Source organism: Corvus brachyrhynchos, unplaced genomic scaffold (assembly GCF_000691975.1).
Source record: "Corvus brachyrhynchos isolate BGI_N302 unplaced genomic scaffold, ASM69197v1 scaffold1, whole genome shotgun sequence".
NCBI classification, from domain to species: Eukaryota; Metazoa; Chordata; class Aves; order Passeriformes; family Corvidae; genus Corvus; species Corvus brachyrhynchos.
This window is the reverse complement of record NW_008237222.1, coordinates 5,551,516-5,579,460: the sequence shown is the minus strand read 5'-3', so window position 1 is coordinate 5,579,460 and position 27,945 is coordinate 5,551,516. Positions and strand designations below refer to the sequence as shown.

Sequence of the window (27,945 nt, the reverse complement as noted above, 5' to 3'; positions counted from 1 at the left end):
GGCACCCATGAGCAATTGACACATTAATATGAAAAAGATTTAAAATAGGTATTAGCTATCATTCCCTTAACATGAAACCAAATTTTGTTTTCACTTAACTGTGGTTAATCAGAAAAAGAAGATGTATAACTGTTCATTTTTTTATTAACTCTAATCTTTCCAAAACTTTTTTTAATGTCAAAGTTTATGAAGTCAACAATCAAAAAACCCCAAACAGCAAAACAACAACAAACAACAAAAAACCCCCCAAAAAACCAACCAAAAAACCCAAAAAAACCCACCAAAAAAAACAAACAAAAAACCAAAAAAAACCCAACAAAACAAAACAAAGCCAAAAACAAACACAAACTTCGTATCTCTCCAAAGCAGAAACTAATCATGAAAGCATTTTCCTTCAAAATTTGTCTGAAATTTGCTACCACCTTCACTTAGAAAGAAAATTTAAAAAAACACATGGGAATACCCACCTTGCTTTCTGATCCACTGTTTTCTCCTCCATTAGTCATTAGTTCAAGGATTTCAGGAAGGTGACCTACTAGGGCATCTAACACCTATTTAAAGAAAGGCTGCATGAAAGAGGTCTGTAAATGAACTCAACTCCATTTTTAACTCTCACCAACATATCCCTGCTGATACCTTTTAAGTTACTGCTCTCTCATGTTGAAAAAAAAAGGAGATTAGTTGCATTGATGAGGACTGGGATTTAAAACTGATATTTTAATGTAGTAAGTAATATAAGCATTACAGGTCTCAGTTTTTATTTATGTGACCAGACAAGTTTTCTAAAATATCCAGAGAATATAATATTTTAAAATGAACATTCATCCCTAAGAAAGATCTGTGTTTCATCAGGAGTTAAGAGCCTGAACAAACAAAAAGATGCTTTTTTATATTTGTCAGCTGTATCTTAAAAGCAATTTTTCCTGTGTTAAGAAAAGATGCAGTTGATATACAAAATACAATATGTAGCCTATAGTAATAGACGAACCCTACTTTCAAATATTGTGAGACTTTAACTTGACTAGAAAAGTACATAACTGTATATTTTTGTACCAATTCAGACTGAGGTGGTATATAAGATAACGCTCAATATATTTGTTACGATTCATATAAACATACAGAGATCAAAACAAGGAATTTTTCAAGGTCACCAGATGTTTCTAAGTCTCAACCTTCAGGTGTTCAACTTGAGAAATCTTCTAATATGGGTCAGAATTTCCTAAACTATATGTTCTACAAATACTATTAATTTTCCTGAAAACACCTAACAAAAGGTACTGAATGAAAAAAGAGCACCTGAATACAAAACTAATTTTTCCATGCCATATCCAAAGATCCTCATAGAAAACAAGAAACATCAACTACTGGAGTAACTGGTATCAGAGGAAATGGTGATTTTGTCTCAAGCATAAATATGTCTCTTTTTTCCAGCCAAAAAAGTTTCACTATGTTAACTGCAATATAACTGATTCATGTTCTATACAGGTATCCTTGGATCAAATCTCTTTCTGTAAATCTTGATCTCTGAACCATACACAACTTCTTCATCTCCTCTTCAACTGGACAATAAAAATAAAACAAAGCAAAAGACCTTGAATCCGATCTATTCCCAACTATTATTTTAATATAGTACCAAACCCAAAGCTTTTTAGAGTTTGTAAGGTAATAAATAATACAGCAAATAAAACTATTTAGAATTAGTATTTTTAAAAGATAATAAATTTAGTGTGGGTTTACTAAATTCAAACACCTTCCTATTTTCCTCTTTTTTTATTCACAGAAGGCTGGCATCTTTACGTGGTATCTGTGTAATAGAAGTAAAAGCTATTAATCATTTCAAATTGCTACTCTACTGTGTTACTGAAGAGTTATTAAATATGAAGATAATCTGCCTTGATGTAATAAGCAAAAAGAAGTTTCAATAAAAGTGTATTACCTCCAGTGACTCATCCTGTAATAGCGTAACCAGTTCTTTATGTATTGTATACACATCAGAATTTAAAAGCTTAGCAACCTAAAAAATGACAGTAAGATGGCAAGGTGAAACATTCTTTAGTTCTATCGCATACCACCACTTACTTACTTTACAGCAAGCATGAAGAGACACAGAAAAAATTGTTTAATATCAGCTTCCTAAAGTTGTGTACTTTCCCACTGATCACATTAAAAATATGCCCAAGAAACAGGTCTATTATGTATGACACATGCTTTTAGAATTAAGTCTATTTCACATTTACCAAAAATGTTTAAGGCTGCACTGCCAGGCTAGAAATTTCTAGGGGAATATTCAAATGTTGTAAATTAGGAGAGCTGAGAGTCAGCCTGCCATATAATTTACAAAAGATAAACATAAAAAACTTTCTTAGCCAGTGCTGGATTTTAAGCTTCCCCAACCTTCCATCTGAAGTCTTCACTCCTCACTTCTTTAGGTTTTTGACTGTGACTTATGTGATTCATAAGTCTCATGTAAATTTTTAAGAAACACTAGTAGTCCATCTCCATGTTATTAAAAGGATTTTATAGCAAGCATAACACAAACTTGAGGAATGAGATTTTTTTGCCACAAGGAATATTTAGATGATGTTTTTTAATGTTTTTTTAAGCCAAGTGAAAATAAGAGCTTACTACCAATCAAGATGAAGCTTTAACGAAATGGCTACAAGGACTTTTCTTTTTTGAAAAGTAATCCACCTAACAGGGAATGCCATAAATTACTCATTTCTGTCTGTCACGTGGTTGCCTAGTTATGCTATTAAAATTAAACCAACAAGAACTAAATGTACATTTAGACCAAGGCATAATTTTACAGGTTTTTTAAAATGAGCTAAAATACTTTCCTTATATTCAGGCAGTACCTTAATAGTGTTATAGAGCTAAAACAAAACATTATGTAGAATTAAATGCTGATTTTACAATTTCAACAATTATGCTGGATTATCATTCACTAAAACATCAACAGGTAATGAGAACCGGAAATCCATACATCTTTCTTACAATGGTGGAAATAATGCCATTTTTTCCTCTACTAGTCATTTAAATATTTTCAGCAAATTTACCAATCTCCTCAGCAACAAAATGGGATCAAAGCTGAGCTCAAGGACTGAAACACAAGGATTCTCAGTAAGAGAATATGAAAACATCGAAGATTTCTCTATATTGGTTTCTGTATTTAGGAGAGTGTATTTTAATTTCTGGAATTCACTCCATATAGCTAATACTACCTATGCATTTATACTTTTTTTTCAATTTTATGAAAATAATAAAGTAGAACATATATAAGCTGAAAAGAAATATAAGAATACATATGCTGTTACATCTGCATGAATTTCCAAGTACTTTCATATTAAATTGAGCATTTCATCTGGATTTGTTCCACATAAATATTCCTCACATTCCACACCAGCAAACTACAGTTCTGAAGGTTTTGAGGCACAAAAAGGGCAAGTTCCTTTCTCCCATTTGTCTGTTTTCTAATACCACTGAAAAATCTCAAATATTATAGTTACTGCATTTGTTTATGTTTGTGGTACTAGATCATTAAAAGTTTCTTTAAGCTTTTGCTCCTTACAATCTGACCTAACAGTAGTCTCTTGTAGCCAAATGTTACACAACTTAAATAAAACAATGTGCGTATATGGGCTATATACAGAGGTTGGAAGGAACTGAACACCCTTGACAAACTAAGTAAGTTCAATATATTTTCTCCAGTCTTTTTATTTTGGTTGAACAATCACAAATGTAAGCTTAAAGAAGAAAACAAAAGAAAATAAAGCCATGTGAGCAGTAACAAAGAACCACTGTAGACTTACTTCAAAGAAGCTTATGGCCATGGTGTATCTGACAGGAACTTCGGGATCATGGCAAAGGCAGAAGAATATAGAATAAAGTTCTAAATTGAAGTTCTTTGGATCCACAAAAACAATCATGGCCTGCGGAAGGATAAAGTCCTTTTTCAACTACACAGCTAAAGGATCACACTATCAGAGATTATCAGATGAACTTGAGAGATAACAGGTTGTTATTTTAAGGAGGAAGTGTGGAGGTTCTGTTGGCCTTGTTAAAACACAGGCACCAGACAAAATCCGGAGCTGAGAACTAAACTGAATTTACGTATTTTCCAAACATGCTGTAGGCTTTTTTTCTGAAGATAAGGACTAAAACCATGAGATATAAAACCTCAGTTTTATAAATATTGTTAATGTTTCTGTACTCTAGCAAAACCTGTAACTGGATACCTCAAAAACAAAGAACATTTTAGCAAGCAGCAAAGCAAGAACCTGACTTTCAGCATGATCATGTTTGTACATACCCTGGTTTTGCTCAAATAAACCAACAGATGTCTACCTACATACAGTGTGCTTGCCTTTAAAAGGCAGAACGAAAAATAGTTGTCTACTGGCTCTTGGTGCAAACATGTTTTCATTGAATACAAATGCAGAATGTCAAAATACAAAGTGGATTTACAGAAACATGAGTGGTGTATTTAAAGACCTCACATAAAATTGAAAAGACTTTCTGTACTCAGGCAGGAACATCACTAAAACATCAACCTAAGCATTCCATTTCCATCTTCAACTCCCTAGAATGATGTGACACACAGTGAATGTAAAAGTGTAGATTCAAGTGATTTGAAACTGGGGACTCTGTTTCGCAGACATTTTCCCAAATCCTTTGTGCTAAGAGTCTGGAGAAAATGCGTAGGAAAGAATAAGACCAGTAAACTCTTAGAACACCATTTCCTCTGTCAAAATTTGCCAATAATTTTCTGAGGCTCTGAGTAATATTTCTTGCTAACTCTTTTGGACAACCTCACTAACTGAAACTTTGCAGGAAAGAGTTAAAATGTAGCTAATAATGAACAATTTGGGAATAACTCTTCTATCACTCATGTATTCCTATTTAGTGAAGTATATGCATTACACAAATTAATATTAAACCTTAAATTAATATTACTTACTGGAAAATTGTAAGCACAGTTTTTCCTCACTGAAATATACTTCTTTTCCTGTTCCAGAGTTTGCAGATGTAGTTGATTATCATTGTGTCCATTTTCCTGCTGTAAACCCAGTGTGGAAAGCTTCTTATAAAATTCCAAAAACCGCAAGTGCTGTTCAGGAGTAAAAATGCCTCAAAAAAAGAAAAAAAAACAAAACCAAACAAAACAACAAACTTTCCTCATTACAAATGCTATTAATAATGTACCCAAACAAGTCTTATTTTAAAATCTATCAAAGATCTTGATTTTATCCCTCCTTTCCCTCCCATCCCCTTGAATCTAGCAGAGAATAAACAGTACACACAAGTACTCAGAACAAACTGCAATGCAACTAGCAAGAAGAATTCAAAACTACAAGTGCATTAGTAGTAAGAGAATAATCAAGGAAAGGCTCAATTTTCTACTCCAGAGAGGGAAGAAAGCTATCAGTGACTGGTACCAAGAAGGTTGAAATGCTTAATAATTTTATTTTCTTTTTCAAATTCCACTAGTGTTATCAGGCTGAGTACAATTAATAACTGTGACAAAGATTCAAGCTTTAAGTAGAGAAGCAACAGGTCAGTGGATCTTAAGTGTTACAGTGGGGATTATAACACTTGAGAGGTTTTCAAAACGTGCAGAGTCAGATGTGCTTCATTCCAGTATTCAAAATACTTAAGTACTAGTTGCTGAATTCATAAATAAGTCAAATAATGGAACAGAAAAGGGCTGAAGTGGTACTGATATTTAAGAGTTGGAGAGGGAAAGACAAGCCATATAATTAGGTAAGTCAGGTTCCTTTCACATGTTTGAAAAAATTGAAACAAAAAAGAAATAAAAAAATCTACTACAAAATACCACCACCACCCTCCCTCCTTCCAAAAAATAGCAGTAGTAGACAACACGGCAAAAGGAAAACTTGTCAAACTGATTCAATTTCCTAATATGGGGTAACAGGACCTGTGAAACAGAAGAGGCAGTAAAGGTCATGACTTTCACAAGGGAACAGGAATGAGAGATGAAAAACTACAGAGGTGCTCTAAAACTGCTTGGAAAAACAACTAAGAAAAAACTACCCATGGACTACTGACAAGACAGGCAACTACATAAAGAAAGTTCTATCCTAGTTGTGGTACCATTCAGTATTTTCATTGATTTTCTGGATGCTGGACAAGAGACTTTGCTTATTCAGTATTCTGAAAGCATCAACCAAGGACAGACTGCTTATTCTTCAGAGGCAGAGTTTAAAATGATCTTCAGTAACTGGACATATGGCCTTAACACTTTAGACTATTATTCCATTCGAACAGCAGTAAGGTACCATGCTTAGCCTGATCTGCATCACCTGCACAAGGCCAGGAAAGAGAAAGACTAACTAGCTGCTAGATTTATTTTTATAAAAAAGCAATTTTTCCTACTGAAAAATGTGAACAGCAATGTATCTGGCAAGAGACATGAAGTAACCCTTTCACTTTGTTCAGCTGTCCTAAGGCATTAACACCTCATCAGATGGAGTTTAGAGGTGAAGAAAGATCAGGAATTAGTCATTCAACCTAGAGAAAAGACTGGAAAAACATGGTAAATACAGGATGAACTGTTCTAGCCATCTGTTTTTGAAAATAATAGCTTGACACTGTGGAACAGCCATTTCAAGTAATTTGTAGTGAAGCAATGGTCACTTTGATAGTCTCTAACATAATCATGGAGGTTCATTTTAGAGAGCTGTAGGAAAGATCAAAGGTATTAAGAGCCTAGGGGAAAATTATAATGTAAAGCCATGATTCTGTGCTGCTCCTCCACAGGTAATATATGGTGGGCAGAATTATCAAGGAAAGATGTGCTGTGCTCAAGTGAAAACTCAAGCACAAATTATGGGTATAAAAATTATGCGTTCAGATTCAGCCTCAGCTGCAGCTGGGGAATCCACATGCCATTAGGTCTCCTTTCTCCCCTGAAGTTCCTTATGGGCCACACTCTGCACTGTGCCTTAAAAGGAGATCAAGCACAGAAACGAACATACAAAGTTAAACATCATAATATTTTCAAAGGTTTCTAGTTTTAAAAATTCAGTCATCCAAATCACAAGCTCCAGAACACCCAAATAAATCAGTCAAACCAATAAAGATAAAACACCATCTTTCCATCTTTGACCCTGTCTAAACAAAACAGAACAAAAACAAAAAATAAGCAGATGGTCACCCTGAGAAGAAATTTCCAAAATCTAACTAACTACCATTTAATTTGATACACTCAAATCTGGATATTTTCCAAGGGGTTCAAATTCTCCAATCCTCCCTCATTTTTAAGATTTTAAAAAAAGAAATTAAATCATACCATATAATCCATTACACAGTTTCCCTAAATGGAAAGATAAAGAAACTAGGATAGATTCATCTGCTTTGAAGGATTTTTCACAGAACGATTTCACTAATGGGAGAACAGTTTGACTCCGATCATCTGAAAAACAAAAGAAATTTTTAGAGTTAACCATTGGTCAACATTTTAAAAAGAGCACAGAGACTGAACTTCTGTAATACATTAGAAAAATTTCATTTAACAGTCTTAGGATTACTTCTGGCAGGCAGTCACTGAAAAGAGGTAAAAAGAATGATGAGCATGTTAATATAATACAGGTCCTAAATTTAATACCCTACCTGTTACGTTCATTTGTTAGCTTGTTGTCAGTGAAAAGGCATCCCCCATTAAAGGATGAGGCATAGAATAAATAAAGTCACTACCTTCTCCATGCAAAAGACTGTAGAGAGAGAAGGAATACTGAAGTACTCCTACAATAGGATTTCCTACAATAGTAGGCACACAGGGAGATCAAGACTGAACATGACTGTGACAGTAAACAGAAAAATCTGGATATGCTGCAAGTTGATTTTTTAAACCTACTGAGAAGTGTTTCAAAATCTTTTGGTATACAATAAATTCAGAGAAACAAAATAATTAAGGACACAGAAAAGAAATTAAACCATTTAGAAACTAAAGCACTCTGCCTTCCTTATAAAATAAAGAAGCAAACGTTTAAAGAAATTTATATATTTTGACTTATTTTAAATAAAATCACTGTATAAAAATTTTTGAGTTTTAAATAGATTATGATTTTTTTAATGGTAGACCAACAGTGAAATTCAGCAAATAATTTTGGCTGAACAAAGTTAGGTTGGCCTGAAGAAATATTTTAATATTGTGGAAGAGAAACTCTAGGATGCAATTCTGGGTCATCTACCTTCCAAAGTGCTCATTTTCTAGTTCAGCCATGAAAGCACACCCAGTTTCTAGAAACACATTCCTTACAAACCTGTAAATAACCCCTGATTGCTTTCTCTAAGCTTCTTACAGCAACTCAAAGCAGTAGTTACAGCAGCGGGTGGGGGAGAAGGAGCGAAGACTGAAAGGTGCAAAGAGAGGCACAAACTTGATGGCATGAATCCAAAGGCTCAAGAATTACAAAATTAACCTACTATCATACTTAATGATATAAACACTAACTGCTAAAAAGTCCATTTATGGTATTCTCCCTAAAACTATATTATTTTTTCTTTTCCTTTTCCACTCCTCTATATGGCTTAAATACTACCATATATTAGTAATTCATCACCAAGTTCCTGTACAGTACATTTTTGTTGAGCTAACACTTTGTATTCTGTGTATTGATAGCACTACATTAATTAATTAAATCTTAGCAACACAATATTCCCATAATTTATACAGTAATTTTACTCATTTCATTTAGGCACATTACATTAGGAACTTGGAATATGATAACTGATTTCATGGACAACTAGTTCACCTCCCTTAAAACTTTCTGCATGTCAAGCACTGCAAGACATGAAATAGAAGGAAAAATAAAGGATAAAGCAATAAACAAAATAAAATCAGAAATGTCTGAATAATGCAGACAGAACAAAAAGCATTTAAATACAATTATAAGATGCACTAGAGCACTAAGAACTGGGCTAGTAAGCCTAAATTAAATTCTTACCTGCATCAAACATATCAAGCAGATTCACTAAGGTCTCAAAAGCTGCCAGGCGTACACTGCTGCCCTCATCTCTTGCCAGTTCCACTAACTCAGGAAGCACCACAGTTTTTGTTAGTTCTGTCCTGCAACGTGAAGCAAGCAGTCAAAAGAAAACTTACAATGAAACAATACTGCCACTGCAAAACAGAATTCTTCATTGAAATAGTCATTTGGATATTTTTTGGGAAGATTTGTTCATGTCTGTTTAGTTATTTCTTCATTTACCTACTATTTATCCTCAACATGACACACTGAAGAGCTTCCATACTGAAAACACTGAATGTTCACCATTTCTTATGAGATTAAATCATCTGAAGCATTGAAAAGGGATTAAGTAAAATCTTCAGAGAGAGAACAGTTTATAGAAATACATTAATGCTAAAAATAAAAGTTGGTGAGGAAAGAATCAAAGAAAAATACACAGGACAGACCACTAATTGATAACAAAGTATTTAGCCCTATCAAACCCACTATTCTAAGGCTGGGTAAATTACCAATACTGCTGTCATTTGCCACTGCATAATACCTATAATTTTTTAAAACTTTCAACTCCCAGGTAGAGTAAATTAAATTTAGTTAATTTTAATGACACTAAACAGAATTAAGAAAATTTCCTTTCCAGTATGGTTACTTATTAGTATAAGACATAGCCACCTTGTAATCACTGAAAACAACATTTTTTGTTCTTCTTTCACACTGCTTAGTATATGTTGAACTTAAACTGCACTTGGAGGAGTGAAGAAAATGAGACAAATGCACACTTTCAATTATTATTTTAACACCTGGCTGTTCCTAAACCTATTTTAAATGTAAAATAAAACTGCTGAAAGCAAAGTCACGCAGCATATTAACTGTGAGTGCTTCCTACAGGCTACCACCAAAATAATTTTCGTAGCAGTAAGAAATATTCTCTAACTATATGCATATCCTAGGTAAGGGATACTTTAAACATATTTGTACTGTTTAAAAAAATTTCTGTATTATGCATAACAAGTCATTTTCAAAGCCAAATCCATATGCTTACTTCTCAGCTCTTGACTACAGCACAGGTTGACTGAGAATGTTAAAGGAATCCATGGAAATGGAGACAGTACCTCAAACTTAAGACACAAAAGAATTCCCATGGAATTGAGCAAGAACAAATGAGATCGATGAGAACAGACAGCCTAAGAATGAGCAGGAAAGAAAAGGGTAGGACTAAATCCTAAATCAAAACATAGAAATAGGAGGAAGGGGGAAAGAAATTTTTTTTAAAAATTGCAAATGTTTCTTTGGATTTCCAATTTAGTGGCATCAAAAATCTTCAAACTAATATGATGGACAGAAACAGCTCTCCCTTCAAAACACAGTAGTTATGGAATAAAAACACCAGGCTACTCCCTGGAGGTAAAGAGAACCCTCTCTTTCTCAAATCTTTTATCTCCCATTAAACAGAATTCAATTTTGTGATACACAAAGATACATGAGACCCATGCACACAGTAAAAATAAATGCAAGTTCAAATTATTCAGTAATTCAGTTTAGTAAAATGCCTGTTAAATCACCAGTTTTACAAATATCAACAGTACTGACAATAGTACCCTTCTTTTCTTTAATCACAAGTTCTTTTATATTGAAAGACATTCAATATGTCAAATGTTAAAATGATTTATCATGCTAGCCTACATTTTGTTATAAAAAAGAGTAAGTACAAAAAAAAATTAGCAAATTTACTGTGATGAGTATAATATGGTTTCAACATTATTCACATCCTCTGAACTTCTGCAAGACAAAGACCTTGCAGAAGAAGTGCCTAAAGCACATGGATAAGTTTATTTTCTATGCAATAAAGAGAATTTTTTCTAGAAATCTAGAAATTACTAACCTACATGACATTACAAAAAAAAAGAGAAATTAAGTTTTTAACAGCAATGCTTAGCTCTTGCTGTGAATTCCTTATATCTCTATATTCCCTAAGCCCATTGCTTCAGGAATTTCTGGTGGTTTAGTTTTGGGGGTTTTTGATGGTTTTTTTATTTATTTTTTTAATAACTCAGAATCTAAACCACAATATAATTCTCAAAAAAAACCCCAAACAAACAAACAAACAAACACCCCCCAAAAAGAAACCAACAACAACAACAAAAAAAAAAAAAAAAACCAAAGAACCAGAAATCATTCCACAGCTACAGGAAAGCATCCTTTCCACAAACACCTGTACTGACATATCACACTCAAGTACACAATGGATCTTTCCAACTGCACTTCAGTTTCAGCCTCATCCTTGAATTTGCTCATAGATTTACAATTTTAAAAGCCAGGTGGACACTCAAGAACTAATCTATCTCTGCTGTCTAGCACTGGGTAGGGAACATTACTTGATAAATTTTCCAGTGTGTAAAAGGAGTTACTGCTTTTTATCTGCCTTGACAAAATACCAGGTAGAGAGACCTCGAATTTAAAATATTTGTTCACTCAGAGACCAATCCTGTGTGTAATTAACATTTTCTTGTATTGAAGTTTCAGACTTTTTCAATCCTATGCATGAATACTGAAGACCATCAAGCTTCAAGTAAAAGTTGATACTGAGCTGAAATTTGCGTACAAAACCCATTTGGGATCCTTTCTCAGACACTGCACAGTAATTATTAAAACTGCTAATACTTGTCAGAATTTTTTTAAAAGCCAAATACCACCGATGGGTAATTGAGATGATTTCAAGAAGCTACAGATGAAGTGATTATTTACAAAAAACCGTTGGGTTTATGGTTCAGCAATTTTACTATAAAAGAGAAAGAAAAATCTAAAACCGGAAAATGGACAACTGCCAACAGCCATTTCCTAAGATCACATCTGTACACTCCAAATTCATTATTGAGTATGCATGAATTCAGCAATTTTAAAGGGAGTTCTTAAGTTACCATTTTAGAGAAACATTTTGCATTTAAGATCAATTAGGCAAATTGTACTCACCCTATTCCTCGAGCTACATGTTCCAGTTGCCGACACATGCAAGTTCTAACTTCATATTCCACATCCTGGCACAGTGATTTTACCAATGGAAGAACCTCTCTTTTAACACTAAAAATGTGAACATTTTTTATTAACATATAGAACAAGAATATAGAAAATTCATTGAGTAGTACTGAACTTTACTCATATATTACTTGTTTATCCCATATATTACTAATTTATAACACAGAGTAAATTATTTTTCTGACAATTAGCAATTAGAAAAGAATATTGTACATTGGACGCAAATATGTGCTACAAAGAAACAGGAAAAGGAATATTTACTGTCATTACCATTTGCTCATATTTCATCTATTATTTCTTATAAACTACAAAAATAGTAGGTAGGCTACTGTAGTAGTAGAATGCTGTCCTCATTTAATAACCATTTTCAGCACAATTTCTGAACAGCCATTGAAAGAATACAAAGAATTACATAAATGGAAATGTAAACCCCAATTAAATGTCTGTAATACCTCATCTTTGACATGCAGGTATCACCCAAGACATAATTAGGAAGAAAGGAGAAGAAGAATTTAAGATTAAAAGATTGAGTGCTGCCTTCAGGCAAGTAGACCAAGTATTCATGTAAATCAATGGCAGATACAAAACAAAAATTTTGATTCCTGTTAAAGTAAAAACACACACTACAACTTGGCAGAATCAGCCATTGTGTTTCCTTTCACTGCCCAAGATTCTGTCATAAGTATTCATCAAACATCTCTATAAAAATTCTTATGTTATTGCAAAACTCAAGATAAATAATATGCAGACACAGACAAGCAAATTTTCAAGCCAGCTTGCACAGCCTCCATTCATTCCAGTGAAAATTAGTTTTTTAATTAATTTTTCTTACAGAAGAATTTAGCCTGAAGTTTCAAAAATTACACAGTCTTGGAAGTTTGGCATTTTAGAATACTCTGAAGTAGGGGCTACAGAGAAAAAAAGACTTTGTAACTTAGAACACTGGAACAGAGGGTAGAAAAACTAATGTTCTATGAAAAGGACAGGATATAAAATAACCCAGGAGTAACATCAAATACAAAGTTTTTAATTATAGTATAAATTTTATGAGGAAAAACTGTGCCATTCTGAAGAAGAAAGTGAAGATATGCTTATGTATTGCCTACTCCTGGGGACAGATACGTCTTCTGGGCCTGTACCAAGAGCCCTACGGAAAGGGGAATGAGAGTGTGTCCTGAATTTTAGTCAGTCTGCCACATTCTAAACCTGGGGACCCAGCTCTCTTTTCAGGCCTCTGAACTGCACTGAGAGCTCTCTACCAAATGAACAAGATGTCCCAGAAAATTCTCAGTTATCTTCTTAAAATGTAGTGGTTGTGCAGAAAAGGTGCTATGATCTGTTCACTGAAATGAGGGGATTCCTACTTCTGAACAGCAAGGAATCACCTTGAAGAAACACAACAAAAAACACAACATAAAAAATTATGGCTACTAATTAACACTGCTATATGTTCATATAAGATTCCAAGTAACCCATAAAGTCACTTATTTTCATGAGAATGTAACATCAAATAAATAAATGCAACTGCTCTTCTGCCAGAGTCCTAGAGATTTGGAATATAAAGGTTTAGAAGGCTTTGGTAACATTCTCCAAAAGTACTACTCTACCATGCTCATTAACTTTTGAATGTCCAACAATGTAAATGGCAAATGAAGATTTAAAGAGTTTCCTTTTGGCTGCTTCTAGTTCTTCTTTATTAAAGAAAAAAAACATAGCTCTAAAGAAATTTATTACTAAATATCTTGTCATAGTGTCCTGTTGTTCTTCTTTTGTGTTATACTGAATTCTTGCATTTTGGGGCAAATCAAAATCATTATTAGAGTGGACTTCCTCAGCTAGACAGTTTCTGTGCATTTAGTAGCCCGCAGTGGATTTCTATTGTAATTCAAAGTCACATTGTGCCAATTGCCCGGATAGGAAACACATTTGGTGAAGTGGTCCTGCTATCATAAGCCTGGGTAAACTGACCAAGGAATGTACCACACCAATTGCTTTGGGCAGATGAGTTACTCAGATTTACTTTCATTATTGCACTCTCTTCTGTCCAGACTCACAGACACTGAATCTAAGGGCTGGATAATATCAGGGAACAGCAGTAGTTCCTGATGTATCTACATTTTAATTAGGGATAGAAAAAAACAGATCTACATGCTAAATTTGGTTACATAATAAAAAGTTGGGAATAGAATTCTTCTGTTTATGACAAGAAACTCCAAGGAGATGAAGCTGTGTTTTGTGTCTGTAAGTTGCAGAGAAATCCACTTTGTGGCTTATTTTCTAGTAATAGAAACAATATGGAAGAATGGCATGAAAATGGTATCTATTCAAATCTGTGAAAGAGCAAACAAACTCAAGTTATAAAATGACAATCATTAGCAAGTCTGAACATGCTAGTTAAATAATGAAAGGGATCTGTAAAAAAAAGCATTTCATTTTTGCAATGAAGTCTACTTTTCTTGTAGTAATTTCTGTCCACTAACAAAGAAATACTGGTTTACACTGCGGAATGAAAATATATGTACAGTCTACTTACATATGAGCTTCAAACTTGTTAGCTACTTTTCCCATGATTTTACAACTAACTAAGCGGGACTGAAGTGTTTGAGAAAGCTGTGCTTTGGAAACAAGTGGATTCAGGATCTACATGGAAAAAAAAAAAAAAGAAGAAATATAAGCAGAAAAATTGTGAGCATTAAATAAAGTATTCCTCTTCTTAAAAAAAAATCTAGAAAAACATGTTCCAAATGTCATTAACCTTTTCACTGAATTAATCAGTACTAACAATAATGGCGCCTATGAACATTAATAGTCCCTTTTTTTTAAATGACATCTTTAAAATTACATTGCAATTAGATTTTGGAGGTGACTAGAATAATTTCTATGTGCTTCATCCAACCTAAGTTTTTACCCTTTAGAAGTTTATTTTTTAAACAGTTCTGGATTTTACTCTTATTCTGATGAGAAATTTTATACCACACAAACAATCACATATTTAAATCTCCATATTGTTTTAAATTATAAACACGGTAAATATGCCTGTTGAAAAGCTTTTAAACTTAAAAAAATAAGAATACTTAAAAGTGAATAAATTAGCTGACTAAAAGGGACTGGCATTATAACTTAGTGACAGATTTTCTTTCTTGAGCTACACAGTGAAAAATTAAGAGTGTTTGCAGTGCATTAGGGTTTTGGTACATCAAGAACAACTGAAATACACTAAGGAATGGCTCTCCAGCATTCAGTTCCATTTAGCAGACATAGCAGACTGGAATTTTAGTCCAGTAACAAACAAAAGGTAGTTTCTTCATGAAAACGCAAAGTGAGATACTATTCTGTAAACCAAAACAGACTGCAGGAAAACATGTTACAGAGAATACAAGGTACAGTGGAAGTGGTACAGTGGAGTGTGTGTGTTGACTTTATTTGCTGAAGAACACTACTTTTTTTAAGGTGACTTCCTGTCTTGCCTTTTTGCACATTCGTCTCTTACAGGGTGTTCGACAACCATTACCATTCTCACAGGTACAGAACTGCCACAAATCTGACTGAGGTGAATAAAACTTGCAGGGAAATACAATCTTACAATCTTAATATTATTTTTTGTTAGTGTGAGAGATTATTATTACCTCATGTCTGACAGTTTCTTTTGGTAAAGCTTCTATTACAGCAAGAAGAGTTTCTAACCATGCATTGCTGACACCTGTTTAAGAGAAATGAGTTATACATGATATGTTATATTGTACATACCATGACTAAACGAAAACATACATCAGTTTTATAAAATTTGCTCTTTTCACACGTCTTCAAGGAGCTATGTATCTGAAAGCCACTATATATTCAAGACTTCAAAGTAAGAAATAGGATAGGTAAGAAGCAAAGCCTACCCCCATTTCTTTTCCCTTTCCAATTCCTATATAAAATTAATTATTACTCTGATTGCTTTATAAAGCTAATTTCCCTCTTTTAGAAGGATGTTCTTTTCTTATGCCCACTGAAACTTTCTAGTTTCACAATAGGCCTTTTTTTTCCTTTGTATTCTAAAATTAGTGTCAAAGAAATTAAGAACAAATAGTCAACACAGAAGAATTGTCAACCCCCCTCCATTCTCTCAGCCATAAAAAGTTGGTATTTCAGGAGAAGCTCAGACTCAGAAACAACTTTGGGATTTAATCCTTCAGACAAAGTCAGAGGGTTTTTTTGCTTCAATGAGAATTACACTTAAATGTCAGTATGAAAGTGGTCATCATGCAAAAATCTTTCCATTCATGCCAGTCTAGATACAAAGTCACAGTGACTGTACTCACTGTTGACACAGTATTGTAGGGTCACTAAAGAAACAAAACACGTAGAAGTCATCAGTCATGAGAGTAGCTGTACAGCCCTGACCTGCATCTCTGTGTTCCACGTTCTGGAGAATGATGTGTAGGAAGGAGTGGGAGTACGTATGAATGGACACCGACTCCTCTTGCAGAACAGTCAAAAAAGAAACAGCAGCTGTTAACTGCATTTCCACTCCTGCAACATGCAGAACCTCCTGTATAATTACAAATTGTAACAATTTAGAAAGTGAGGCAGAAATGTACTGAAAGAATATCCAAATTTTTATATTCACTTTTAGAATTAATATGCAACAACCTGGGTAAACTGTAAAATTTGCTGTAAAATTATTTTCTCTTAACAGCAATTTATTGCAGACATTAAATTTTCTTATGGTATAGCATGAATCTTCTAAGAAAAAAAAAGTTAGTTGTAATATTTCTGAGACTTTAAGTTTCATCAATGCGTATGTGTGGATTTTTCCACTTTACAAAATGAGAGGTAAAACCAGAGCAGCCAACACTTGCACTTCTGCTGTTTACGCACATGAATTAAAAAGAACTATTTCATTCATTCATTCAGTGAGAGATACTAAAATAGCAGAAGGCAATTTAAATTTCATCCCTTGACTAACATGGAATGCAAATGAAAAGTACATAAATATAGTCTTAAGAATAAAGCAAGATATACAAGAATATTTATCTACATAACTAAATATTAAGTAGTCTGCGCTCTGACACACAAGAAAGTCATTAATTAGGTTGTCTTTAAAATCATAAATTCAAAAGTTAAAGTTAACATGTTGAAATGAAATGAAATGAAATGAAATATTACTTTTTTTTTTAACTTAAAAAAAGGCAATTTAAGTTTTAAATTTCAGATTTATGCACAGACCTTGCAGGATGCAATCTATGATGTAGCATGCATTATAAGTATTAGTAACTGTAAGTATCTATCAACTAAGTGATAATTCCATTTGTTTAGTTTTCTAAACATGTCTCTCTATTTCATGAGAAAATAAAAAGTTCATTATTCTACTACTAAAGCATTACACTCATTTTACAACTGATTCCAAACTCAGTAAGAGTTTAAAGCCCGTGTTTTCTATTTAGCACTTTATATATGTGGTTTTGTTTATTTTTTAAAGTGCTTGAGATGAACAGTGTTTTCTCAGATCACTCACCAAAAAACAAAAATAAGCCTGGATCAGATTAAAAAAAAAATTCATTTTGCAGCTAAGTGCATGGTTGGTTATGGATTGGACAGGAGCACTCTCCACTGGGTTACAGACTGGCTGGATGGCCAGGTCCAGAGTGGTGGTGAATGGAATTACATCCAGTTGGTAGCCAGTCACAAGCGGGTGTCCCCAGGGCTCAGTGCTGGGGCCAGTCCTGTTTAATTTCTTAATTAATATCAAGGCCGAGGCCAATGGTCCGAGGTTCAACGAAGGCAAGCGCCAGACCCTACGCTTGGGTCACACAAACCCCATGCAGTGCTACAGGCTGGTGGCAGTGGCTGGAAAGTGGCTTTCTTCACTGGGCGGGTGGTCAGGCATTGGAACAGGCTGCCAGGGACATGGTGGAATTTCTGGAAGCGTTCAAAAGGCATGTGGATATGGAACTTAGGGACATGGCAGAAATGGTGGTGCTGGGTAAACAACTGGACTTGATAATCTTAGGACTTTCCCAACTTTAATGATTCTATGACTCTAAGTATTGCATATCAGAAGGATTTTGCTGAGAAAATAGTTTGTAGAGAACATCTGAGATATTACTATTTGACTTGGTAAAAACTAAGAAGTTTTCATTCTACAAATGTCAAAAAATTTGTACGTGCAAACGTACAATTATTAGTTTATCTCAGTTCAAGGAGAACCGTAACATATCTCTCAAGACCTCCGTTTACAGCCACGTTCCTTTTTAAAAGGATTCTCTGTGTCCTTGCTCCCCCAAATGAAAAAAAGGAACAGAACTGTGCTGCTTTCCAACAAAATATTTACATTCAATAGCCATGGAAATTGCCTTCTTCTTATTTCCACAGACTATCTCCGTTGCTGTTCCTCCACTGCTATTACAGCCACAGCCAAGAAAGAATAAGGACACCTACCAATTTTGTATTTTGAATATTTTTGGGATCAGAATACCTGTCCATACTGTTCTGGGATTCTGGCTTGTACTTGTTCAAAAAAACATCCCCAAGAGAATCAAAAGCACTATCTTCACACTGCAGATGCTAACACAGCAGTGCAGACCAGAAAATTATGGAGCAGTGCCAGGTTAACCCTTGGACTTGATGAATTTAAAGGTCTTTTCCAACCTAAATAATTCGATGATTCTATGAATTCAGTTTTCTGTACATATTCACTTTGTACGCAATACAAACAGGGTTACTTACCAACAAACAAAGTTTCCAAATAGTCTCCTCCACTGATCCACATAACTCTGGATAGTCATGTGTGAGAACACATTCTCTGGATGTGCCTCCTCATGGACCTCGGGAGACATTGAAATATAAATTTCTAGACTGCTTACACACCTGCCTGCACTGGTGTTTACACTCAGAACTGTACAGTTCCGCATTTGGAAATCTATGGGTCTCCTCTTTCCATCTTCACACAACCCAAGTTGAGTAATTTAAATTTAATTAACATAGAATTATTTATTTAGGAAGTAATGTATTTTTCTATATATGGATACTCCACAAATTTTCACTCCAGACTAAAAAAACTCTCCCTATCTATCTTACTCAGACAAGCATATTTAATGGAATTTAAGGGCATTAGCATGTTCTTAACTGTTCTAATGTCTACAAGTTAAACTCAGGCATCAAAACTTAAAATTTAGAAAGCCTGGTTTATTCCATTAATTGGAAAAAAGAAAATTTGCCTCTAGTTTAAATGCACATTTTGTCTTGCAACAACAGAATTCTCTTAAAAGAATGCTGCAAGCACAGACATAGTCTAATCATTTTAGTAATTGCATTGATATGATAGAAATTTTCATTTAAGACTAAAAGACACAGAAATAATGGAGATTACAGAAGCTCAAGAATACAATGAGAACGGACCTTAAAATTAATGTTAGGTATCAGAAAGGATGAAAATCACCCCACCTTTTCCTAAACTATAAAATCAGCTGTGGAAAAGAAAAGCTTTCAAGAGGAGGCTGATATATTAGAAAAACAAGTAACTACGAAAATGAGTTTGGAACTAATCAGACAACACTGAATAAAGCTTGATGTATATACAACAACAAGAATAAGCATAGTTTGCTGCAATCACAGCATTTGGAAAAATGTCTTATTAAGTCAATCAGATAGATGCCTGCAATCTCCCTCTCTCACTTTTGGTTGCAGAGCCTGCAGACGGAAAGCAGGAAAAATACTATTAACATCATTTGAAAAGAGACATTTTGTGCACAAAGAGAAATGCTGGTAAGAATGTCTAAGCTTTCCCTAAATCTGCATTTCAATGACTTCCAAGGTTCATGAGGAGGTGCATGCAGAAATCCAGAGTGGGGCTCTCTATGCAAAAGAACACATACAAGGACACAATTTCATTTTAACTGCAGAACTTAAAAAATAAATTCCTAATCTCATTCCTACATTAACATCTAAATTATATACTATAACCAAAACACTGACAATTCAATAATTACTTATGTATGTCACATGTATTGGTGTACTGATTTTGCTCATCTCAGACCTAAAACACTTATGTTAAATATATAGTGTCTTTGATATAATTTTAATTTCATTAGATTCCTCAGAATAAGCAATTTGCATACACCCATTTCTACACTTCTAGAAGTAACCAGGTTTATCAATTTTTCACAAATAAAATACAAATTTTCAATATATTCAGACTGAACATTCCTTGCATTTATTTCTTTCTTCATCTGCTTTACCCTCAGCTCTAACAAAAAAATTATTTTTGCTTTGGGTGTCTGCAAGTATGCTAAATAAGTTCACTGGTTTCCTTATGCAATCATATGGTGACAATACTTTCAAATAAACAGCCCTCTGAAACTACTACACAATTCATCTTTCATGTGCCAATTTGATTTCACAAATGATTACTCCCAACCTAAAGAAGTAGAACCAAGTGCAGTAATTTAAATCAGCTTATTTCCCTGCAGTGACAGATTACACTTGCAAGACTCTAATTGCAGCTGAGTTCAATTATGCCTTTACAGACTATAAAAGTTTCAATTTAATGGATGGTCAGGATGATTCCTCCAAGAAAAACAAGGTTAAGAAAAAAAAATAGGTCAAGTTAATGATGCCAAATACTGGTTTGCAGTCAAAAGTGCAGTGCATATGGCTGCAACAGAACTTTACTTCTATTACGGATAAATAATATTAGATAACAGAACACCATTGAAGAATTGCCTTTATAGGAGCACTGCCACAGAAAGGAACTTAATTCATATACATTCTACAAAGTTTCAGTTTGTAAAGCTTAAACATGAAAGAAACACTTGGATTTAGACTGACCTTCTTATATTTTACTTTTTTACCTCTCTCTGGAGCCCATTGACTTAGGTTTCATTTAATTTACCATTTAGCAAGGCATCCAGTTTGGGTTTAAATGACACTGTAAGATGAAAACCACACTACTTTTCTCAGTAATTTGCTCAAAGATTGACTGCATTTTTATTAAAGTAGTCTGCTTCATTTCAAATAGTTCTATCTGCAATTCCTAATGCTTCTTCCTTCAAATACTGTTTTCAGTTGTATGTCTTCAATATTATACAGGAAGATACTTTTACAAAATAACCAAGTACAGCCTGATCTAAGACCACACTGAGATCCAACTCCCACTGTACAAATACTTTCCAGGCTCTAGGCCCTATTCATGCAAATCATCATACTTTCAAATATTTTCTTCATCCCTATATAAAAAAACTTAAAACTAGAATCAAAAACTGTATTCCCATACTAGACTTTTTATTGAATACAGGCCAAGACCAGCACTTCTCTACAGCCTGAAAAATAAGGGTAGAAAATTCCCAGTGTTTCTTATTCCTCCTTAATTTCAGGAAGAATTCTGCTCTCAAAGTAGAAAACCAGAGGCAAAAATGGATTCAGTATGGTAAGCATAAAAAAAACCAAACCAACTTTTCTTGAAGCCAGTAGGTAGGTTTAGAAAGACTGCATTACATATGTCAGAATAACGTGGTAGCAACTTGGTATAAGTTGAAATTTCCAATTACTTTGCACCTTCAAGTCATTCTTCTCAAAGCACTTTTACACTCATACATATTTAAACAAAATGCCTATTGACCTGCATCTTAGAGCACAGAATGTAACTAGAAGCACTTTAACATTTTCTAAATAATCTGTCAGCCTATAGCAGTCCTTAATCCTGAGGACAGCTATTTATCTTGACCATTTGCTGAATCTAAAAAATCAGACAAAAGTTGGAACAGCTCCTCTTAAGAAACAGAAGTCTCCTGAAATCACAGATGTTTCAGGAGATAATATGAAGTTGAGAGGTGATGTCTGATATTCACAGAATGCTTGAGGCTGAAAGGTCATTTTGTCCAATCCCCCTGCTCAAGCAGGACCAGTTACAGCTAGGACATGCCCAGACCACTTTTGAATACCTCCAAAGAGGGAGACAATAACATCTCTGGGCAACTTGTGCCACAGCTCAGTCACCCTCACAGTGAGAAAGTGATTCCTGATATACAGAAAAAATCTCCCGTGTTTCTGTTTGTGCGCACTGCAACAACAGCTGCAGTCCTGTCACTGGGTACCACTGCAAAGAGCCTGTCTCTGTCTTTGCTTTGTCAGGTATTTGTATATGTTGATAAGGCCCCCTGCAACCCTCTTCTTCTGCAGGGGGCCAATGGATATTTAGCGTTAGTAAGTTTTGCATTTGTGATTTAGTTTGTTCTTATTTGGCCAAGGCTGCTCCTTAAACCACACCTTAAATGAACTTGTACATTTCTTGTGGACAAGAGTTCATATCCGGGACAGAGTGGAAATACAGACATGTATCTTCTCCACTATCACAGAATCATAGAATAGTTTGGGTTGGCAGGGACCTTTACATGTCAGCTATTCCACCCCCACAGCAATGAGCAGGGACACCTTCCACTAGACCAGGTTGCTCAGAACCACATCCAGTCTGACCTTGAACACCTCCAGTGGTGGGGCATCCACAACTTCTCTGGGTAATCTGTTCCAGTGTTTCACTATCCTCATGTTAAAAAATTTCTTCCTTATATCTAGTCTGAATCTATCCTTCTTTAGTTTAACCCCAGTGCCCCTTGTCATATCTCAAAAGGCACTGCCAAAAAGCTTGTCCTCATCTTTCTTATAAGCCTCCTTCCAAGTATTGAAAAGTCACAATAAGGTATACCCAGAACCTTCTCTTCTCCAGGTTAAACAACACAAATATGCTTTATACAAACATATCTCTATATAAAATTACTGTATAACATTCCATGGTCAGTATGCATCTATCACAACTAGAAGTGACTGACACAGACAGCTAAAAGCGAACTATACTCTCCTGGACAGCACTATGAAAATCTTAATGTTTGGATGAAAGGAGATTGAGAACATCAGAATGAACCATTATGACTGGATGGTCCTCAAAGAAAGGTCTCAAAAAGCTGTCAAAACACTGGTAAATCTTTACAATATATAAGTAGTATTAATTCTGCTTTTTTATTTTTCCCTGTTGTAACAATTTAAAAAAATATATAATACCTTTAATATTTCGTAAATTGAGTGAATTAATGTGGAAGCCTACTGGACATACACCTCCTGGAGACTGAGTTTGCAATAAAAGTGGGATTTTTTTTCCTTTGTTAAAGTAGTTAAACTGGCAGAAAAAGATACATTCAAACATCAATACACAAAACTTACTCTGATTTTTGGTAAAACCCGACGAAGTGTTTCTGCAGGATTCTGTCGCATCAGGACTGGAAGATTTGCCACCACACTTGTTCCTTGGATATCCTGACCAGAACTTAAAAAAACATAAACATACAATACATTACTCACTATGATGATTACAATCTCACGGATTGCATTAAAAGAACAAAACAAAACCAACGAGAATAAACCTACGCTTTTTTTTTCATGTAAGTAAAGAGAGGCATTATGTTTTTCTATAATATGTGGCAGAACACAACATTTAAAAAGATCAACCTCTCAAGCTATTGTATATAATTTCCTACATGGGATGCTTTAATTTTTAGTGTAGCTTTGCATAAAAATATGAAACTTGCGAAAGATCTTTTCAAACCAGATGATCAAGGCAGTGGTTTCATGGAATCTTTTGTATTAAAGCAATACAAGGGATAAACCATAGGAAGGGGCAAATAGAAGACATACATGAAAACTACATGCAATGTACAACATTTTAACAGAAATCTACCATTATTTCCTTTTTGTAGGGATTTGGGAAAGCAGTCAGATGTATGGTCATATGCACAAAAACATGATCAAGAAAGGATGCAAAAACTCGGTTAAATTACAGATCTCTTACCTTTCTCCTCATTCTGTCTCTCTCAAAGGTATCCCACAATTGAAAAAGGAAATGAAAAAAAAAAAAGCAGTATGGGAAGGAAATGGTAGGCAGATATGAAAAAAAGTATGAGGTGAAAACAAAAATTACTCAAATGGATAAACTCCTAGAATAGAATCAAAAAGCAAGAGGGTCTGGATGCCAAAATTAAAACTAAACATCAACACATCCTTTTCCTTTGGCAAGGCATGCATATCTTTGTGTTATCCAGTAGTAATGCAAAAAGCCAAGGTACCTTGGAGAAGCTATTTAATTGAAATTTTAGTCATTTTGTATCAAGATGGAAGAAACCCCAACTGATAAAAATGCAAACAAAAATGCTACCTTTATCCATCAAAATGTAAAGAAAAGGGAAGCATTTCCCTTTAAACCAGAAATTCTTACTAACTGGCTTACTGCCAATTAAGAATGTGAAGCAAGAGGCATTTCAACACCTACACAGTCTGTAATTTTCCAACTGCAGAAGATTTTTCTTTTATTTCTACCAAAAGAGCTGCACCACAGATTTTCTTTAAATATTGGAGACTTCAGAATTACTGCGAATTATTGCTAAGTGCTCGGATGTACACATTTTTGTACCAATAAACAAATTAAGATAAATGCTAAATCTTTTCTTCAGACTCACAGTAAGCTCAGTATTATGAAGATGCTATTCCTCTATTAACAGTGCTAAGTATAGAAGAACACAACAGAGCCCTATACTTAGAAGCAATTTAACTCAACCTCTTTTGTGCTAGCTAAATTCACGTACCATTTTAATAAAAAACTTCAGGACTCATCTTCGGAGTTCATCCTACAGGAGATCCCAGTGACTTTACAAGGCTGGGAATCCTCATGCAGGGAGGGAAGCTCTCATGCCCCAACACTCCTGTTCTAATATTTCCTTCCTCTGCAACAGCAGCTGCTTGCTGCTGGCCAGACCTGGTCTAACTGCAACACCCATTGCAAAGCACTTTTCAAACACTTCTCAAGCACAAGGACAGCACTAATGCTCTCCCTCTAGCCCCTACATTTGGTTTTACTTGTTTCTTCTACCATCATAAAATGAAGTCCACATAATATTTGGGATGCCTTGAGACTGAAGCAAATCCTCCTAGGAAACACATACAAACATACGAAGGACAGAAAAGTGCCTGGGAGTAGTCAGGGGTGTCTTGGGGTGACTTTATGATGTGTAACCCATATTGCTGCCCTATGCCCAGAAATTAATTTTTGTACCTTTCTATGCCTTTAAACTGAGCCTGAGAGAGGGAAGGAAAAACTGAGCAAAACTTTTTCAAAGCAGTTTGCAGTTTGTTCAAGGTCACATAGAGATAGAGACTTTTTTTTTCAGCTGCAGCAGGAGAGTGGGAGGGAAGGGAAGCACCCTGCTCGCTTTTCTTTCCAGCCAGCTTTTTGGCAGGTTTTTTTCCTCAGCTTTTTTTTTTTGGAGAGTTGAACTTTTGTTTTCCTGGGACTTTGGTTTTTTTTCCTTTTCTCTCTGTTGGATGGTTTCAACATCAGAATACATTGGGAGGACTTTCTACCAAGGCCTTGGCCCTGGAGGTGGGCCCACCCTGTCCTAGCTCCAAGGAGGGGGAGAGAGATGTATGGAAGGACTCTGAAATTTTCCCAGGTTTCCCTCAGCAGGGCAAGGGGTTTTATTATTTAGCATTATTATCCTTTTCCCGTGTGTTTGGTAAACAAAGTTTTTATATCTTTCACTTTTCTTTGAGGAAAATTAATTTTTCCTGAACCTGGTGGGGGAGGGCTGGTTGTGCCTTCTCTCAGAGGATATATTTCTAAATTTGACCAAACCAGCACAAGGGGAAATCAATTCTGACCAGCCAACTTGACAACACGATGACTGGCTGAGATGGTGGAAGTTGTTTAACTTATTTTAGCAAGGTTGTTGACATTGTCTCCCATCATATCCCCACAGATAAACTGATGAAGTACAAGCTGGACAAAGGGAAAGTGATGTGGACTGAAAACTGAGCAAACTATTGAGCCTAAAGGGTTGTGATTAGTGGCAAAGAAGCCAGCCACAGGTGGTTTACCTCATGGTTTACCTTACTGGGGGCAACAGTTTAAAGTTTTCATTAATGGCCTGGGTGAGGGGACAAGGCAGACTCTCAGTATGCAGATGACACAAAACCAGGAGGAGGGATTGACAGACCAGGAGTCTCTGGTGACTCAACAAGTTGGAGAAACAAACCAACAGGGATCTTACAAAGCTCAGCAGCAGGAAATGCAAGTTCTGTAGCTGTGGCAGAACAGCCCCATGCACCACCAGAGGCTGGGGGCCAGACAACTGAGAAATAGCTTGACAGGAAAGAACCTGGAGGTCCCAGTGGACACAAAGCTGACCAGGAGCCAACAATGCATTCTTGCGGGAAAGGCAGCTGATGGCATCCTGGGCTGCACTCAAGAGCATCTCCAGCAGCTCAAGGGAGGTGATTATTCTTCTCTATTCAACACAAGAATCTCACAGACAGGCGGCAGCAAGTTCATTGAAATATCTGAGCAGATGCTTAGACAACAGGGATTTTTAATCTTGAGAAGAGAAAGCTTGGGGGCCTTATCTGACATGTATAAACTCTGATGTGAGACAGTAAAGAAGACAGAGGCAGATTCTTCCCAGCAGTGCCCAGTGACAGGATGCAAAGCAATGGGAACAAATTCAATACACAGGAAATGCAACATAAATCTTAAAAAAACCCACAGATTTTTCTATATCAGAGTGTTCAAATATTGGAATGAGTTGCCCACACAAGTGGTGCAGCCTCCATCTGTAGGATTCAAAATCCTGAGTTCAGGAGAAGATTGAATATATTGCTCTAATTGACACTACTTTGAGCAGGGAGGTGGACTAGTTGATCTCCAGAGGTCCCTTCCCACAACTATACTATGATTATGTTCAGGGTAGGTGTTGTCAATTTTGCAAACTTTCATGAAGCTCAAGGAAGACAAGATTTCTTACATTAATTTTTAAAGCATTTTTAAAGACACATTCTACAGGATAAGAACATAGAAAATTTTAAAAGTCCCTGGGTACTCAATTAGAAATATTTGTATCTGGAAATGGATGGAAGGACTACAGCTCCTTCTACAGCATGAGGAACGAAGACTAGTCACTGAATGTACTGCAAGACAGCATTACCACAAAGGATTCTGAAAGAGAAAAGACAGATCTACATCTTGCTCTCCTTCATTCGCACTAGCCTACAAAACATGACTACAAGAGCAGAACACAGTACTGGAAAGAAGACTGAGGTACAACATTTACCCAAACTCTAACTGAGGCTCTGTTTGTGAAGAGGCTTTTCTTTCACACTGTGGCTAAGTGTACTACTTCAGCAGAAATGATTTGTTAAACAGCCATTGTTGAATCCACCACTGAAGTCTGTGCTCGGTGTAAACAGAAGTTCTGATGAATGGCTGCAGGGAATTACATTGTTAACACCCCTTAAGCGATACTGTTTTCAGTGCAAGATTCTATGTTCTATGTTAGTCTAAATCTGAATTTGTTGAAGACAGAAGTAAAAATTTAGCAACTTCAATGAGTGAGGGATTAGAATAGCAAGATTTAAAAAAAAAAAGAATTAAGTATTCAGTAACTAAATGGGTATTAGAAAAACGAAATTCATAAACACTCAAACTTGAAAAAGGGTGTCCAGAGGTTGTGGGAATCTTTGGAGACATTCGTAACTCATCTGGACAATGTCCTGAGCAACAACACTATCTAACATCAAATGACATCAGACGTGGAAGTTGGTTCTGCTTTAAGCAGGGCATTGGACCAAATGACTTCCGGGGTCCCCAACCACCTAAACTATTCTGTGACTGGGATTCATAAATCCTAGACTGAATTTCCTATTTGTTTAAAAGCTCAGTATCTGACAGGATTTAGCCTGATTCAGAATGATTCAATTCTCCCTCCAGGATTTCTGTTCTCCTGTACAATCTACTGTTGCCAAGGCAAACTAGAAATCCAGATAAATATTTGTCAATAACATTAAAGTGTGTGGCCCATAAAACTTCCTTTGAGAAACACCTTTAGTATATTGTGAAGATTTTTACATG

General features: G+C 35.2%; 1 protein-coding gene across 1 annotated transcript in view; it reads right to left on the bottom strand.

The window, feature by feature from the left end:
- The window catches only part of PPP4R4 (protein phosphatase 4 regulatory subunit 4), a 63,962-nt gene that overhangs the window by 16,842 nt on the left and 19,175 nt on the right, over window positions 1-27,945 (bottom strand). The window contains 11 exon segments of the mRNA XM_008629726.2: window positions 468-551; window positions 1,937-2,014; window positions 3,810-3,929; window positions 4,958-5,127; window positions 7,310-7,432; window positions 8,967-9,088; window positions 11,958-12,065; window positions 14,554-14,660; window positions 15,647-15,720; window positions 16,407-16,554; window positions 23,217-23,319. Of these exon segments, the coding sequence (XP_008627948.1) occupies window positions 468-551; window positions 1,937-2,014; window positions 3,810-3,929; window positions 4,958-5,127; window positions 7,310-7,432; window positions 8,967-9,088; window positions 11,958-12,065; window positions 14,554-14,660; window positions 15,647-15,720; window positions 16,407-16,554; window positions 23,217-23,319 (1,237 nt within the window).